Source organism: Diachasmimorpha longicaudata, chromosome 7 (assembly GCF_034640455.1).
Source record: "Diachasmimorpha longicaudata isolate KC_UGA_2023 chromosome 7, iyDiaLong2, whole genome shotgun sequence".
Taxonomy (NCBI): domain Eukaryota; kingdom Metazoa; phylum Arthropoda; class Insecta; order Hymenoptera; family Braconidae; genus Diachasmimorpha; species Diachasmimorpha longicaudata.
The window spans coordinates 8,342,976-8,360,619 of NC_087231.1; the positions used below are offsets into that span (position 1 = coordinate 8,342,976).

Here is a 17,644-nt window from a genome sequence, read left to right on the forward strand (position 1 = left end):
CTTGTACATTTCAATGTAGCAGCTCCACCGTCGGTAAGTCCGGCTCCTCCGACAAATGTGGCACCCAACCACTAGGGTTTTGGATAATCTCTATCCATGTTGTACCTGCTCGCCGATCAATAATGAGGTTATGGGTCACAAAATATCCATTTTTTTCTGATAACGTCCAAGATTAACAAAATTTCATAGTCCGGGATATTTAGTCCTTAAATGCAGTGGTTTTTGACATCCTTATTTTATTACTCAGTCATTAGAACTGGAATTTGATGTCAAGTTCTGTCACGTGGGTATGTGCATAAAATGCCGCAAAATCCTGGTGGTGTTGTGTTTACTAAAAGTAAACGTGAGCAGAAACGTTTTTAGGAAGTGTGTCAACAAGAACTCACCAACCGGGATTTCATGACATATTGTGTTGAACCAGTTAATGCCACTGATTATATGATTAAATCATGTCACAACCGAAAAATTGTGGTGCGAAGGAACGTTTAAAAACTCAGGATCGTGCCTTAATTTATCTCCAAGGAGAAAATTGGCTCTACGATGAACGTCACTCAGTTTTTGCTTATGACACACCCGGGTTGAATTTAAATAAGAATCCATGGATCGAGGAATGGAATGTGGAAACTGCCAGGAACCTTTGCCAGCCATTCCCATGGCACTGTGATTATCCGAAGCCTCTGTTGCCTCCTGCCAGATTGTCCAGGGGTGGTCAGTATCTCATTGCCGTTCATGTTCTCTCTTGTATATTTTTAGTCATATTGTTGAGGAAACAGTCCTTCGTTGCATTAATTTTTGGAGCCAAATTACAATAGAGGTGATTAATAGCATCATTTTCTCTCGTTTAGTTCTCTGTCAAGGTGATCCTGGACTAGATTTCCTTTGGAGAAAAACTTATATCGCAGAAGATGTAGAACACATGAGTAGATACTTCAAGCGGAAATTGATAAGTAAGACGTTTCGTTTTACGAATCAACTGTTGCGTGGCGCATAAAGTATTAGTCATGATCGTATTAATTGAATTTTAGACTTGGATTTGGGTGTAAAAGATATAAAATTCAAGAGCACAGGATTGACATCTACGACAGTCCTCCCTAGATTCGTAGCAGATCTATCCGAACTCATGGAGATGGATCCCGACCCTGAGTTCAACGGGAAATATAACTACTATTTCAATGGTGGGTCTCTAGCCAACATCAAGATAAATGACGAGAATATTCTGGTATTTCCATATATGCAGGAGTTGATTAGTGCACCTCTTGTCTATCGCGGAAGCTCCATCTGGAGACCGAATTTAAAAAGGGCAGCCAAATGTGAGCTTGAGAGTCAGGTGTTCGAGTTGAAACAGGCTGCTTATGACAGGGGCTATCAGATGATGGCAAGAGCTAAACATTCGTGTGAATTCTTCTCTGTCACTCAGAAAGGGGACAAGTTGAAATTGATGAGCAAGCACAGGCATACATCCTCGACTCCACTGATATCTGCCGATATCAATCCATTCGATCCGACTGAATTCTGTATTGTGAATATTAAGGAGACGATAGCACTACGTAATTTGGAAACGGGGTAGGAATAACTCTATGCATACGTAGAACACTTTTCTATTGAATTTCAATAATTTTTCTCGTTTTCCTTCAACCTCATATTATCTCATTACATATTAGACATATCTTATTTTCCATTAACAGGAAGAAATTGAAGGCTGAATTGATGAAAACAACGGTCGAGGATAAATGGAGGAGTGTTAAATTCCAGAAGTGGAAGCCTCATATTGTGACCCTGGCTGACAGATCATCTATCCATTACTTGGATACAAGGGTACAATTTCATTTAATTTCTCTATTTTTCTTCCAGCTTGAAATTTATTCACTATTACTCACTGTCATTTATTGATAAAATTAACTGGAAATGTTATTCTCTACTGTTTTACAGTGCTCCATAAACAAGCCTGTACTTACCATGCACCCAAAGCCCTACATGAATGATCACGAGTGGATATCCCTCGAAATACCCAGTAATAACGAGGCATGTCACTACGTTGGTACTTACCAGAGCCTATTAATGCTTGACAGCAGACATCCAGAGGACCCCGTTCGACAGAAATGGACCCATCAGCTCCAAAGTGCCCCAATAACGGGCAATATTCTCTTCAACAATGGCAGGGAGGTCGTTACATTAGCAACACAACTGCCAGGTGATGTAAAAATAATATTAAATACTTGGGAAGACTCTGACGAACCTCACAGCTTTCACCTACCCTATGCACCTCCAAGTGTGCTCGATACACTGCGAGAAAGCCAACTGCTAGGGAAATGCTTAGATCCATTGATGAGGATAAGACTGAAATTATCCACGGCTGGGTCTCAATTGATTCAAGACGAGTCCCAGAATATTTACTTCTTCACCCAAAATTCTATTGGTGATATTTTCTATCAAGGTCTCAATTACGAAGAGGTGTTGGATAAAAATTCTTACGTGAATACAAATGCTTATTATGCGTTGGAAGTCTGGGAGAAAAGAATGCTGGCGCAGAATTATGTTGCACCTCTGGTTCTTTCTGACCAATCGAACATGGAAGCAGTATTCAATGCATTCACGAATAAAGACCTGAAGTATCAGGCGCCGGTGAGGAAGATTTGGAAGGATAGAGAGAGATCACCTCGAAGAAAAAAATGCAACGAAGGGAAGAAGAGGAAAACGTTGGAAGAGGAAGAATCCGCACCCAGTTGGAAGCATTCGATAAAACGATTGAGTCAGTACACTGACCGACTCGCACCAGCACTCCTAGAAGTTTGGGAGGTCACTGGGCAGAAGGATCAAGGGCCTCAAACTGGGCCCACCGAGAAAGTGCTGAATTGGCTGCAATACTCAGGGGACGGAACTCAAGAGCCTTTATTGAGCCAAGGGGCGTTAGAAGACGAGGGAGATGACTGTGTGTTGACTCCAGTGGTTAGTCAAGAGCTGATCAGTGTGTCACAGCAACAGGAGCCTCGAAATTACGTTCAAGATGTTGATGGGAATATTCAGCATGGAGAGTTCATCGAGGATTCATTCGCACATGAAGATTATGTACCTCTTCAAAGACCCGCTCGAATGGAGAGGCTTGATAAACGAAAGGAGGCGAAGAGAAGGAACAATTTCACTGTCGGATTTTAGTTGATAAGTGTTGGCTTAAAAATTGTCGGTGGTCCGTTTCAGTACGACACACGATGAATCTCGAAGGACATAAAAGTATTATTTTTTTTATTGATTTTGATGAAATGATTGGAGGGCGAGTGTTCGAAAATATTAGATTGGAGATGAAGAAGAGGAACAATTTCAGTTTATTTTGTAAATTATTTTGTGTTGCTGTACTTCGTGAAATTATGGATGTCTCCATAAATATTTTCATTGTAGGTGATAAATTGAAGCATTTGTATGTTTCAACTAATTTTGAATAAAGTCTTTCATACGATTTCGTAAACGTAAATGCAATTTTATTGACATGAAAATAGCATATGTACGAATCGTTTCAATGAAACCTTGAAAATAAAAAAAAAAGAAAACGCATTCCACATATTTCAACGGCTTTTTAATAAAATGGGTCGAATACGATCGTAATAAAGACATAATTAAATTTACCACAATGCGATTCTGGTATTAAATATATAATTCATCGAAGGTAATACCTAATGAGAACGCAAGAATGAGGGTGACCAACGTGACGTGAGAGCCTTACTGCTCTCCAATTGGGCTTTGTGACTTTCATCCTCCTGCATCTGCTGCAATAACTTGCGCTGGTTTTCCCTGAATGCAGCGAGAGGATCATCAAATTGTCTGTAGTAATTCAGCACCTCTCTAACGTCTTCAACATTAGAACCAACTATTGTCTTTAAGAATGCTGCTAAATCGTAGAGTGTCGTATCGTCGTCGTTGCCACTCCATCGAGGGATTTTCAAAGCATTCTCTGGATGGAGTTTAATGTTGTTGGAATTCCAGTCTATGACGATAACTTTACTGAGATCACGGTTGAGGGCATCTAGATCCTTCACGTGATGACCATCAATAAATCTTGTGGCGTCACGAAATAGCCTGTACATTATACAGCCTTGGGGGTCCAGGGAATCCAAAATTGGATAGACAGTCTGAAATTGTAAAAATAAGTGAATGAATGAATTCGCTCGATTTTCAATTAACTTGGTAAGACAAATTAGAGTAGAGAACAGGGAAATTCAAGACATTGTCCATCCAAGACTTGTTGTATTTACCATTCCTTGTTCTGCTGTGTAGACTACAATTTCAAAATTAGGTGGAGCTAGAGCTTCGAGAAAATGATCTACACCTGGCCGTTTCTTGAATCTCCATCCAGTTTGATACTAAAAAAAGTACATAAAATGAAAATTATGTAATCACGCTGGTCCTCATCATCATGACGATTCAATTATCATTGACAAGACTTACTGTCCAATCAGGATGAACCAATACATCCGTCATTTCTAAAACAAGTGTATAAGGGGGCTGCATGTAAGGATACTTCAGTGGATCTGGGAGTAATTTTTCCCTACTAGGTTCTTGAACGAGCTGAAATAATTCAACCAATTAGCATTGCAACTACAGAGATGCTCTGGAAACTGCAAGCAATTTAGCAAATTACCTTTGTGTAATAATTAACTTCTCTGCACAGTCTCTTCCAGACCCTCTGGGGGAATGGTAGGCTTGAGAATTCATCCTCAACGATGTTTCCGTTCTCATCATAAATCGGTCTAGCCAACTCGTAAATGATAACACCACCAGCCATGGACATTGATGCCCCAAACAGTATGAAACTCCACTTCATCATCCTCCACGATTGTTCTCGTTGTTTTTGTGCCTCCTCATCTTCCTTACTCGTGTTGTCGTCTTTCTGGTCATTTTTGTCTGAGAAGCCCTGAGATAAGGGTGATCTGGGCGAACTCGAGGACTGAATATTCGTCAAACTCCCAGTAATTTTTGGTGCATCAGCTAGTGAATACAAAATAACATAAATCGGAGGATTAGGGGCATTACTTACGTATTGCGCACGTGGTTGAGGTTATGAATTTATTGTCTCACTAACTTTGTGTTGAAAATTTGAATTTTTGTACCGCACGAACAAAATTCACTTGTGTAAGTGGCGTACGAAGCGTCGAGTAAGTGGCTGTACAACTGCCACTGTATAATTTACAAAAAATTCGTAAACTTCGTGTTGCAAATGCCATTATTTTGATCGAGTTCTGAAACGCTCTGCGACACCGGCACAGCCGCACTCCGGTCGCGTTCGCAGCACTGTGGATTGCTGGTAAGGAAGGTATCTCTATTCATTTAAAGGGGAAGCTCAGAGATGACGTCAAAGAATTTGAAAACGAAATTCAATTATTTATTAATAGGGCATAGATGCAAACAATTTTTTCATTTTTTATTGCAAGTTCTAGGAAATTTTCGCAAATTTTTATCGAGAAATTATATTATCTGAGCGTTTTTTCTTCAATAAACATAGTCAGTTCGAAAAATCACTAGAATTAAATTGTTTTATACAGCTTATTGTATTGAAATATAAAATAATTTTTTATAAAAACTCCTCGGTTCAAATTTCCCAAATATTCTCCCGCCCGTCAATAGAATTGCCCATCGAATTTTTTCTCAGATTCTTCTCTGATAATTTTTTTGTAAAACATCCGGAGATTATCTCGATGAGAAATTAATTGAAAAATTATGAGATTTAATTGAATAGCGGTTTTTATCAATTAATGAAGGGCCGAGTGTTGTAATTACTCGTTATTTACGCTTATTACATAGTAGGAGGTGCAGCGGAAAGTGCGAACACTGAGATTATATGAATTCGCCCTCTGATGTGTGTAACTTTATGATTGATCTCTCAGTAATTGAAAAAATGTGAAGATAATATTTCCGGATTTTTCAGTGTTCGTTTGAACATTTGATATTTGCATTTCGTAACTTCACCGTGACAAGCGCGAATTAATTAGTCGAATGGACGTAAATGTTTTCGACGGCCCCCCATGTACAATCGAAATTACCCACCAGGCGATTTCTGCACTGCCAAAGGCACCCTCAACGTCCAGGGATTTTTTAACTCAACCCCTTCATGTTATATATTCATGAAATGAAATTTTACCTGACAAGCCCACATATATAGGTGCTTCCGTGCCAGAGTTCTCTATTCAATTAATTTCCTATTCTCTGCTGAATGAATTCCCTAGCACCGGATATTTTGATAAGCTATCGCATTTCTATTTCGTTTAACAAGATGTGAAATGTTTAATTTCAACTTGATTGATTGAAATCGTGGAAATGACGGAATTGATACGAATTCTAAATTTTTTTAATTAAACATTTTTTGATGTATTGATTAAAGCCGGGGGATTTAATCGAACACCCGGAGATAAATTTTTTACAAAAATTAATCTACCGTTCTCACATTTTCCTGGTAATCAGCATGAGAACTATTGGACCGAATGGGTAAATTGTTATTATAATTCAGTATATAACATATATTGTTTTAAAACCCACTTCTCACAACAGGTACTTTGAAATCTGTCGGCAGATACAGACAATTTTATTGTTGGAAGTTTTTTTGGTACCGAAAACTTTCGATAGCACTTAATTATCGTGTCATTCTACCTCGATATTCCCACTGGCGACTTGTTACGATTCCATGAAATTCTCTCGAAATGCTGCCAGTAAAAATTCATGCTATACAGAATGGCATTTTTTTTTCAAATGCAATATCAACTTTTTAGATACGGCTATTCGGGTCTTATGGGCCAAGATAAATGACACATAACATACATCGACATGTAGCCCGTCATACTCTACATGTAAACTCACTGTGAGTGGACGCTCGTTGCAGAGGGTCGTATAATCGAAATATCGCGTGTAAAACGCGCTGCCCGAGCGCTAATTCCATTACGGTAGGGAATAAATTTACGAACTATAGGTTTTTTTTGTTATCCGCGAGATGATCTAATATTTCGCTTGTCACGTGTCGCTGGCACGCAGTAAAAAAAACATTCACACACATATATACAAATGGAAAAATGCAAGAGCAATGGGTGGAAATGTAATTTGTGCTCCGTCGTTCTATTGATTTTTTTTTTCATTATTGGCAGAGTATTCACTTTGCGCATCAGCTCAGGTATTTGTTGAAAAATCAGGTACACTGGGAGATTTAATTGCTGCAAAAGAATTTCATTATGCATTTCAAGCAGAATCTAAAGTTCATGATTTTCTCCTGAATTAAATACAGTATAAATTAATTTTCATTAAATTCTCCTGTTCAATTATTTGGAGAATCGAGTCATAACCAATCACGGACCTAGCCCAAGTAAATATGGTCCACCTGCTAAAAAAATTATCTCCCCCATCAGTGTATTCATCTGAAAATGATTAATCAACTGTCCCTGAAATTTCATTTTTTCCGACAGTATGAAAAAGAAGTGCTGTTCACTTATTCATTAAAAACTTTGTGGTTCCATCAAATTTGTAACACTGTAAATATCCCACCAACGTGGATAACCGCAATGATGAATTATTCCGGCAAACGACGTGACGAATAGAAGAGTGCTTGCGCTTGAAATATAATCTGCAAAGCAATTTTGGTGCTCGCATGAGTTTAACGATATTTCTGAGTGTTGCGGTTATCTCACGGGGGCACCACTCGCTTGGCTATTTTGCGGTCTCACTGCTGAATAACAGGGAAAAAAAAAGAGCAAAACTACGGATAAAAATAAAAAGAAATGCATATACCTGTGGACGCTGTTCACCTTTACGAGCATTCACAGAGTAAAAGAAAGATGGAGTTTTCTTCCCTGGTCTTTCGGAGGGGGTGTACAACTGAGAATGGTCTCTCTTTCTCACCACGGGGAAACCACTTGGTCGTAACGCGCAAATTAAATGTCCCGCGTGTTTACGAGCGAGCGCGAGCGCGAGGACTCCAATGTTAAAGAAATATAAAACGACATATAGTGGGAAGAAAAAGAGAGTCGTGACGGGTGGTGCTTCGTCCCCAGTTGAATGCTAGCGACAGTGAACGGTCTTTTGCCCGTTGAGAGGGATAGAATTAGAGTATATAACCAGTGCATGTACTAGCCCAGTTGGATATTCCTCCATTTAGCCTCTTTCACTCTACCTCAACCCTCCACACTCGCGAATAATGAATGACACACAAGAGTGAAACCGCACCGACGTTGTACAACTCGATGAAGGAGAAAAAAATATGGCAAATCAGACCAGACAAGGGGGGCTGGTTTTACGTTACCTTTATTGCTGAGTTTAGAGTTCATTACGGAAAGCCAGTAATAATAAAAGAGAAGCCGAAAAGCACGGAAAGAGGCAGAGACAGGAATTTTAGTGGAAAAATTTCGGAAACACATTCCAGTGTTCCACTATAATTAAGGGACAAACAGTGGCGACAGGCTGTATTATCAGCGGGCAAAGTATCGATTCCGCGGCGAAATATTCGTGACGAAATATCCGAAAACAATAAAATCCGAGGACATACCATCAATCGAGTAAATTACTATTATTAAAATTCCCGGGGGTCAAATTATCTTACATCTGTAGATTAAAAAATAGATTTTGTACTCTGGTGACTCGCTGATTACGAAATCAACGCAGAAAATTTAATAGCGTCATTTTTGACAGGTGATTCATGGAAAAATTACAGAATGCGAAAAAATCCACCAGAAAGGGAGGAGATCGCCTCGGATTCCCTGGAACGTTTGTACATTTTCTGTAAAATTTAATTCAGTTCACAAGACACGGATTCGTCGACATCCGCGCATGAATAACAACCCAGACGTGTCCACGTTAAGTCGAACTTCTGTATCCAGGATACAGCCGCTTATGATTTTTTTATGAGTCTTTTTGCCGTGCAAAGTCGCCCCTGAATTATGTGACAGTTCTACTATCTCGAAAACTGTTGAACTTATGATAATTTCCGCGGGCGCCAGAATTTTTTACTTTTTTTTTCATTTAATAAACCGAGATGAGATATTTTCATTCCCATGTCAAGTCTGAGAGTTATGACAGGAATTTCTTGTCCCCGGACATTGCTCTTCTGGCAATTAGTTCAATTTATTGATTGCCTCGAATAAAATAATTCGATAAATATTTCTCCCCGGGTTTTCAGCATCTGCATGTGAAAGCCAACTGTTAATCATTAATGCGACCATCGGAAAAGGCTTCCCCACATGGTGACAGAGTACATACACCTGTTTATGTGTATATATGTACTCGGATTTTGCAGTGTCGGATGTACATGGACAAGAGGCACTTGAAGGTAAGAAGCCACTCCGCTTCCTTCACCTCCGTGGCAGAACGTTTTCAGCCTTAATTTTGGGTAATTACCGTTTTGGCGTGAGATAAAAGAGAGTGAGGTGAGAGTGGAAAAAAAGAGGGAAAACGTAACGTTGAATATATATGAAAGAGGAGTAACGAGGGAGTGCTTGCCCATCGCACACACGTTCTTGGAATTCAGGGCGACCTTTCTTTTTTTCTTTCTCCAAACGAATGATAACTCAATTCATCTAGACTGGTTCGATTTCATCAATTTATAATGAGACATTAAGAGCTTTATTCGTGAAAAAAAAGACGTGGAATAATAGAAGGGAGAGCCGGCTGAAGTGGCATGAATAATGTACGTTCAAACCCATCGATATCATGTATGATTCATTTGCGTAACGCTCTACATACTCCTCCATTTATCAAGTTAGATGAACCGTACTGGGATGGAGAAGGAGTCTTTGGTTATATAGATCAAATATTTTTGATATTTTATCGGCCCTGGGTGGGTAGTTGGAGATTGATGGATGAAAATTTTTGGAGGTTGCTTGGTGGGTACGTGGGCACGCATTAATTTAGAACAATGCGTCGATAATGTGCAGTTGGAAAGAATAATTTTGATGAGGACAAGGCATTCTACACCTGGGAATTTTTTTATAAAAATTATCGCACCGTTCTATAAATATGCATCAAGAGTCATCGCCTTGGCATTTTTATTTCGAAATTTTATGAAAATGAATGTATGATGGATGATTTATTTTCTATTTGGGTCAGAGACATTTTATTCTGATGCATAATAAATTTTATAATTCCAGTTTGATAATTTTGTATTTTACATTTGACCGGAATTATTATTTTTGGCGGGATAAAATTGCTCTAACCTGGAATGAAAATTAATCATCACATGTTAATTGTAAAGTTCAGCAGGGAAATGGAGCGACGATAATTCCTGATAGAATTTCATAGAACGGTAGGATGATTTTTATTGAAAATTGGTTTTTGGGTAATTCTACCACATTTTCTGAAGTTATTCTGGTGGGAGGTAGGGGGTGAACTAAAATAGGCCAATGGTGGGTAGCACCAGAGTATTCTGGGTACAATACGGGTCTTTTTGCAGCTGCACCAGGGGATACGTTAAATAGATTTAAATTTAATGGTTCTAGAATTCACTCTTCAATAACCTAGACTACGCTGAAGAATGATAATTTATTCGTTTGACTTCCTGCAATGATAAAAATTTAATTAATAAAAAAATGAGGAATTTAATTCTTCCTTTCAAAAACTATAGTCTCCGCTGACAGCATTCTCCCTCGAGTCTATCCTGTCTATAACCTTGTAGGGGGATGGTTTCGGGTGGAATAGAAAAGGCTCATTGCCCCATGAATACGTTCAAAGTTACGGACTGCCATTATCGGACACGTTGTGGATGTGTGTAATACTTGATCCAGTTTATCCCTCTAGGCTATTCCGCAATAGTGGCTAGTGTGACTTCAACTCCCTTGACACATTAATTTCAGATGGCTAACACCGCCTTTGCGCCGTCCGAGGCATGAATTAATTTTGATTAGTATTAAGATTTAATAGATGTTAGCACCTTCGTGTAGGAAAAAAGGAGCCGTGAACATGACAGTCTGCTTTTTCGGTATTAATTAATTCACTCAATTCTATTTGACAAGAAAATCCCACGCCTACGAGGCGGTCTGGGGAAGCAACTGCGAGGGCCAAGATTAGACAGAATGAAAATAAAACCTGAAATTAATCATCTAGTGCTCAATTAATTGAGGATTTTTTTTTCTGTTGGTTTTTATTACAGTTTTTTTCTCCGTGTATGGTCGTTGGTCAGACCTTATCGAACAATTGCCGTTTCATATCACTTATTATCTTATAGTGTAGTTACAGTTCATGTTCGTGTCTCCCTCAGATGTTTCCTCATTAACTTCAATTTATCGTCAACTACGGAAAATATTTATTCCACGATACTTAAGGTAATAACATTCACTGCCTACTTCGATTAAAACTATAAACATTACCAATGGTTAAATTTTAATAAATAAAATATTAAGTCAAGTAAAATTTATACACGAGACAATCGTCAAATCGTCTCTTGCACTGCAAATATTTATCAAATTCCACTTTGTTGCCGCACTTTTCTTCCTCGTCAGCTGATATTTCTCATTTATCGCACATGTACAGAATGGTGGGTGCAGTATTAATGACGGAGGCAGATGGTGACATTGCCTTCTGGATGAATTCAACTTTAGCATCCAGTGTGACAGAGGGAAAATCGTTGGTAGGTGCCATCGGCCCAGAAGCAAAATCGTTTTCGTATCTTCCCAACCGTACTTCACGGTGTCTTGAGTCCTTTGGTGATGCGCACGAAGCCCTGTCTAACCGTTCCCCTTCAGTCTGACGTGTCACAGGGAAAGTGAGCTTGATGCTTTTTAGTTAAAAGATCCGTTGAACCCGCTCACGGTGCTTCATTCAAGCACGTTCATAACGTCGCAGCCTTTACACTTGGTACACCAATTTACGCTTAACGGTGTTCATACAGTATAGAGTATGGGAAGACGTAGAGACAGATATTTTTGGTGTAATTAAGACATTCGAAGGGGGGAAAAAAATACACGGGCATTTATCATTATTTTTTGCATTTCTCGGGAGTCTGCATGATTGAATGATTTCACTGATTTTAAGGGGGAGATAGAATTTTTTTTTCCCCGTCGCTCATTCTTACGAACACCACCATTTTATTTTCAAACATACGGTAGAATGAAGAATTATAATGAATTCAATTTAGTGGGGTCACGATCATGCTCAAACTCCTCCTCTCTCACACACGAATACAGCAATCTTTTACATCAATGTTTCGGAAGGTAAATAAAATTTCGTGGAAATACTTTCGCTCCTGTTGTATGCACTGGATGAGGGGGTGGAAGGCAAGGGCACACGATTGAATCGAAATAGCACTTCAGTAATGAAGGCAAAAGCTACGTACAAGTACGTACAATTAGATGCACTATCTTTTTCGCTAATTAAGTGAGTTTTAAGTTGACTAATTAGACCATCGAGAAACGACTCGACTCATTCGCGCAATCCGGTATCAAACTGAAGTCTGTTGAAATGCCAGGATACCTGACATTTCCTTTTTTTTTTCTTCTGTTTACTTTTTATTTCATGTTTCTTTTATTTTTCCCTGCTTTCCCCTCCTCACCGCAATTTCACTGGGTACAATCGCGATAACGTCGTTTGCCTGGCCGCTAAGAACAACCCCCAACAACGTACAGAAGCACTTGGGAGAGATTAACCCTATGTCTCGAGCATGACGACGATTGTCGTGTTCAAGATAATCTCTGATTCTTTTTAAGTGAATTAAATTGTAAAAAAATAACCACTTGAGTGGTTTGCCGAGGATGCTAATTTCAGGTTAAATAAAAATTCACACTGTGAGAATGCTCTCTTCAAAACTGAGTAAATGCTTTCCGCCGTTAAAATTACGCTCATCTGCAGTTATTAAGAGAAATGTGGTAAAAAAACATAACAATTGATTAGCAATAATTCACGAATAATTATCTTCGCAGACACAACAACTCTTCTGGCCGCCCTCTCATTTTTCCACAAAAATGCAAATATTTATGACAATTATTAGCCCATAACTCAAAGCATCCTCCCTGCATTTAAAATTTAAAATTCCCCAGCAGTCTCTAGTCCCAGATTCTTCATGTAGTATCAGCACGATAGGCCAATAGCCACTTGGCAATGCCGAAGACGTTAAAAATGCAAATTACAAGAGTGTTCTAGTCATACAACGTTCGGGTAGAGTCTCTCCCTTTACCGAACACAGGGAGATTAAGCGGTAGTCAGCTAAATGGTAAGGAGTCCAGACGGGAAGCGCCGTGTGGTACACGCTGGGTGCACTTGTGTCATGCCAAGACGTTGCCTCGTTAGCAACACTTCTAATCCAAGAACGACATTCATACTGACCTGAATACCATTAGCTGATGAAGCGCCATTTCCGCGTTCCACTGTGTTGCGCGCGGCATCTCCCCTTTAGTGTTGTTCACTCCCTCGTCCTCTCTCTACAACTCTCTTTGTGAATCCCATACATATGCAAGACAGTGGCAGTTACTGCCGCTGAGATTAGTTAATCGCTCCTCTCTGACTCGTAATTTCTCTAATTGTTCAACAATTTTCCCGGTTACTGTCATTGCGAACAGAATACTCCATTTCACCGAGGGAGAAAAACATCAATAAATATTACATGGACGTTCCATAATTTGGAAGCGAGAATAAAGATCTGAAAACCCTTCGTAAATAATCTGCAGTGAGTTACGTAATTTTTACAGAGCATTCCATACTTTTTGCAGTTTCCCCCGTAATTTTTATCGCACCTTTGTTCTCACCTGGAAATTACGAACCTTTCACGTAATTTTATTGAATATTTCTCTTCGGCTACTGAATGACACGATATCTCGCTCAGACTCAAAGCCCCAACTATTCAGCTCCCCTTGGAAATAACAAGTAGTAGAAGTCAATGGTCCGTTTACTTTCATTGATTTCTCTGATTAATTCCTCTCAGTTGCAGAAAATCACTGAAACCAAGCACCAGCTATTCCGAGTAAAATATCGAACTCATCGAAAACCGGACGAAACTCAGACTCGATAGATCCCCACAAATGTTCCCTCTTCCTCCCGCCACCCCAGTGACTGATAAACCCACTCGGTTTCTCCCACCAGCGCCAATTGTTCTATTCACAATAACAATTGACTCACTCACATCGTCTCATGCCAATTTTTTTTTCCCCTCATTACTTTATTCTGGCTCACATTTCTTATAAGTATCCACATATATAATACGATGTGTGTTTCCACTGAGTTTGAGGGCATTGGAGGGGCCCACACGACATCTGTACGTGAGAGTCGTTCTTCTTCCAGCCAGCTTTAGTAGGGGTACTTCATCGTGGTCTGGTCGTTACCCAGCTTTTTGCGGCGACTGAAATGAGCCGTCAAATGACTAGGGCCGCGAAGAGAAGAGAACAAGCGCGCACACAGAAATATATATAGTGTGTAAAGACAGGGGGGTGTAAGACTGTCTTGCGGCGTCCGGGCCAGACTTTGGCCATTTGTTGCTCCCTGGGCTTTTCGCGCATTTTCTTTTTTTCCCACTGAAAACTCCACCACCGCGTTCAATCGTCTTACCCGTATTTTCTGTCACTAGTGCTGCGCACTTCTCTCCAGTTCACCCCCATGTTTTTGTCCTTCCATCTATCCTCCTCCCTTTTTTATTTATTATCCGGGTGTGCGGGAGAAAATGGTCTCGTCAGATTACTGATTTCCTTTTCAATTATTTATGTCTGAGAATAACAACCTCGGATGTTTTATTTAGGGACATTTCCAGGAACAATTATTTTTTATTTATCCAACAGTGGAAAATTTTGCACGCTCGTTTCATCCAGAGGACAGGGTGTGGAAGGAGGATCCACTGGAGTCACAATCCTCAATCACTTTTCCTGAGATATATTTATCAGTTAACACCGGATCTCGTTATGTCTCGTCAGTGGAGTTATTGCCTCGATAAACACCGTCACCCCGGAACAAATTGCAACGACGGAAAAGCCGTTTCGCACTTTACAACTACCAGCCATCCCCAATTCCCGAGATATCTCTCTCTTGCTCACTATGAAGGACAAATTGCAACTCACTCGGTTGTTGACGACAATCGAAATTGTAGAGTGGGGTATTTTGTCAGTGTTAAGTACAATTGGAGATTCCCGGGGGGTGTTTTTGTTCACGGGGAGAGGACAGAGTGAGAGCAATCGAAGGATGATTATCCGGGAAGAAAGCTCAGGTTAAATTCTGGACGTATACTTTTCCAGCACGAATTTAATTCTTTGTCGGAGTGTTGTTTTTTTTTTATTATCCTCTCAACCCTCTGACTCGATGTCGGAATCTTTCTTCTTGCGCCTCTGCCACTACGTCTATTTCCGTTTTATTCCCTCTCATTTCTCTTCTCTTTTTTCGTTGTTTCTTTGATTCAATTCTTTATAGACACATAAAAAAAAGTCATTTCCGCTTGATGCAACGAGTAAAATCCTAGTGTGGTATGGATGTATAGTTTGTACATGGGTTATTTCTTTTAGACTTTCAGTGAGTTGAGGGAATGAGTTTGGAATAAAAGAGAGAAAGAAAAAATTAAGAAAAAGTGGGAGATGGTGGTGGTGGAAAATGAAATAAAAGTTTTAACCTTCTTCTCCTCAAGCGCTCAGACAACTTGTGCTGCGAACTTTAACCGTCCAAATTAATGAATGAGTTGCACTTTGTACGGTTTTTGAAGGGAAGGAGTGACGTGCCTTGCGGGCCCAGTTGTCGGTGGTGGGTACAGTTTTAAAATAAATTCCACTGTCAAACTCGTTTCGTTCCGCTCCTTCATGAACCGTTGGCTTGTTACAGCCCCTCTGGGCCGTTTGGCTTTTATGATATGAGCCAGAGAGGGCATCTCAGGAGTTATATGCGGAACTATTAGCCCGATGATGATGAAAAAGGACACCAATCATCGGACGGCGTAGTGCGAGGGAGATGAGAAAAAAATGCATGACGATCGGACTGAAACAATTGATTCGCTCGTTCACGTCGTAACCTCGCTAAAAAAAATTCTCAGATTTTCTCACTCACCACCACGTGTCTGTGGCTCTCCAAAAGAATTTCAAAGGTTATCCAGTCATGGGTCGTGACATTAATTGGTACCTAACATTCTTCCGAAGTGACCCTATCCGTTACAATCTCTTCCTCTGGTTATATACGTTCTTATTGACATTCTGCACACTGAGGGTCATTATCTTCGTTGTTCTCATCATCTACTATCATGCATCGTTGCTCATCGTCGTCTCATCCTCGTGAAGTCATTCGGCAATAAGGATAAAGGTGGGTTGTGCTTACGTGGCGGGAAATTTTTATCAAAATTTACTCTGAATTGCGATGATGCCACAAGTTTTCTATTCTGTACAAATTTTCACAATTTTTTCTCATTCTCTTGTTCCAGACATTGTACATCCGGCCGAGCCAAGATTTACCCTTCAGTCACGTTGTCCCTGTGTTAAATACACCCCTACAGTATATCAAAGTCTGCACTAACGACGACATAACCCTTTTTTTTCAATCCTGCTTCGAAAAATGTTAAATAAACTCTCCCACCGAAAAGGGTGCAAACGAACTGCTGTGTAAATTTTGAGACAGTAATGTTTTCATAGGTTGAAGGGTTTTATACGTCTGCAATCATCAAATGGATAGTAATGTTATACCATCGAGCGTTTAACGCTGAGGGGAGAACGGGGTGGAGGGGTAATAATCCTGTGAGTGAAGGTTAACGTTAGTGGCAAAAAGTGACGACGGTGAAATTAGAATTGTCGAGACTAATCTTTTTAATTCCCACCGTCCGCTTTGTGGCTTATCACTGTGCTTTTCATCCCTCCATAGCGCCCACCAACGTACTGCCATTCGTTGAGAGTTATATTTTCACTGCAGACGAAAAAAAAGGGAGAGCGGAAAAAAATGACATGAAAACGGTACTTTCTACCTCTGGCGCTTTTACTCTCTCGCACTATCCCACCCGGTTTGAAGTGAAGGGGTTAGGATGAGACGATTTAGAAAGGGAAACGCAGGTGCTGTACGGTTTGTGGCAAAATACACGGGTGTACACACAAGTGCAAGGTATGAGTACTTGGAATTTTCGTGTGCAAAGAGAGTCATAAAGAGAAAAGATGAAGGAAGGAAGTGGAGTTGAGGGAGTGTGTGGGAAGGGAGAAAATGGTTTTGAGGTGGAGATGTGTGTAGTGTACGTTAGCCCCCCATCGGTGCCACCGTGTAGAGGAGGCAATGAGTGGAGGCCACCGAATATAGGGTAACTCGGGATAATTATTTCCTTGGTCCGCTTGGGCGTCCTATTTAGCCCATAAAATTTGCATACCAGTCTCTCCTCCTCATCGCGAGCTGCCTTACCACCCCGTGTGGAGACTCACTGCACTGAAACAGGACTGTTCAACAACTATAATCCTCCTTCTCCTTCACCCACTCCCCAACGTATACTCTACCCTTCGCTGCGTGCTATCCTCTCGGTTTAGCGTGTTTAAAAAGACATTACCCCCCTTGGCCTCGGTGCTTTCCTTTCTCAACTCTTGTGCAACATCCTGCAACCAAATATCATCCACTGGGCTTCTTCACTTCCTCCACCCCCTGCCCTCACCCTACGAGGAAAGTTTGTACAACGAATAAAAACAAGAAGATTTTACATATTTCATGCAGGCAATTGGTGGATTTTGCTTGGGTTTTCCAAGGGATAATTGTATTTTGTTTATTC

The 17,644-nt window shown here is 40.2% G+C and overlaps 2 protein-coding genes across 3 annotated transcripts; one reads left to right on the forward strand and one right to left on the reverse strand.

Annotated features, from left to right (window-relative positions):
• The first annotated feature begins 59 nt into the window (after positions 1-59).
• Positions 60-3,460, forward strand: LOC135164567 (uncharacterized). Its single transcript, XM_064125035.1, has 5 exons — positions 60-708; positions 846-947; positions 1,026-1,563; positions 1,686-1,815; positions 1,930-3,460. The coding sequence occupies exons 1-5, from the start codon at positions 450-452 to the stop codon at positions 3,151-3,153; spliced, it is 2,253 nt and encodes a 750-aa protein (XP_063981105.1). The 5' UTR covers positions 60-449; the 3' UTR covers positions 3,154-3,460.
• A 91-nt stretch (positions 3,461-3,551) lies between these two features.
• Ttm50 (tiny tim 50) lies at positions 3,552-13,590 on the reverse strand. 2 transcript variants are annotated; one of them, XM_064125039.1, is made up of 5 exons: positions 13,276-13,590; positions 4,631-4,977; positions 4,438-4,557; positions 4,245-4,352; positions 3,552-4,121 (listed from the first exon to the last, which is right to left on the reverse strand). In XM_064125039.1, exons 2-5 carry the CDS (start codon positions 4,814-4,816, stop codon positions 3,666-3,668), a joined length of 870 nt encoding a protein of 289 aa, XP_063981109.1. In that variant the 5' UTR covers positions 4,817-4,977; positions 13,276-13,590; the 3' UTR covers positions 3,552-3,665. The 2 variants fall into 2 exon arrangements, with proteins under 2 accessions (XP_063981109.1, XP_063981108.1); XM_064125038.1 differs by lacking the exon at positions 13,276-13,590 and adding an exon at positions 5,072-5,276.
• Positions 13,591-17,644: the final 4,054 nt, after the last annotated feature.

What these genes read in the sequence shown, in the direction of transcription:
- LOC135164567 (XM_064125035.1), top strand. Translation starts at nt 450, where the DNA reads ATGTCACAACCGAAAAATTGTGGTGCGAAGGAACGTTTAAAAACTCAG. An exon ending in TGCCAGATTGTCCAGGGGTG is followed by an intron (nt 709 to 845) that starts GTCAGTATCTCA and finishes TCTCTCGTTTAG; the next exon opens with TTCTCTGTCAAGGTGATCCT. An exon ending in CTTCAAGCGGAAATTGATAA is followed by an intron (nt 948 to 1,025) that starts GTAAGACGTTTC and finishes ATTGAATTTTAG; the next exon opens with ACTTGGATTTGGGTGTAAAA.
- Ttm50 (XM_064125038.1), bottom strand. Translation starts at nt 5,213, where the DNA reads ATGGCATTTGCAACACGAAGTTTACGAATTTTTTGTAAATTATACAGT. An exon ending in ATTCAAATTTTCAACACAAA is followed by an intron (nt 4,978 to 5,071) that starts GTTAGTGAGACA and finishes TGTATTCACTAG; the next exon opens with CTGATGCACCAAAAATTACT. An exon ending in AAGTTAATTATTACACAAAG is followed by an intron (nt 4,558 to 4,630) that starts GTAATTTGCTAA and finishes GAATTATTTCAG; the next exon opens with CTCGTTCAAGAACCTAGTAG.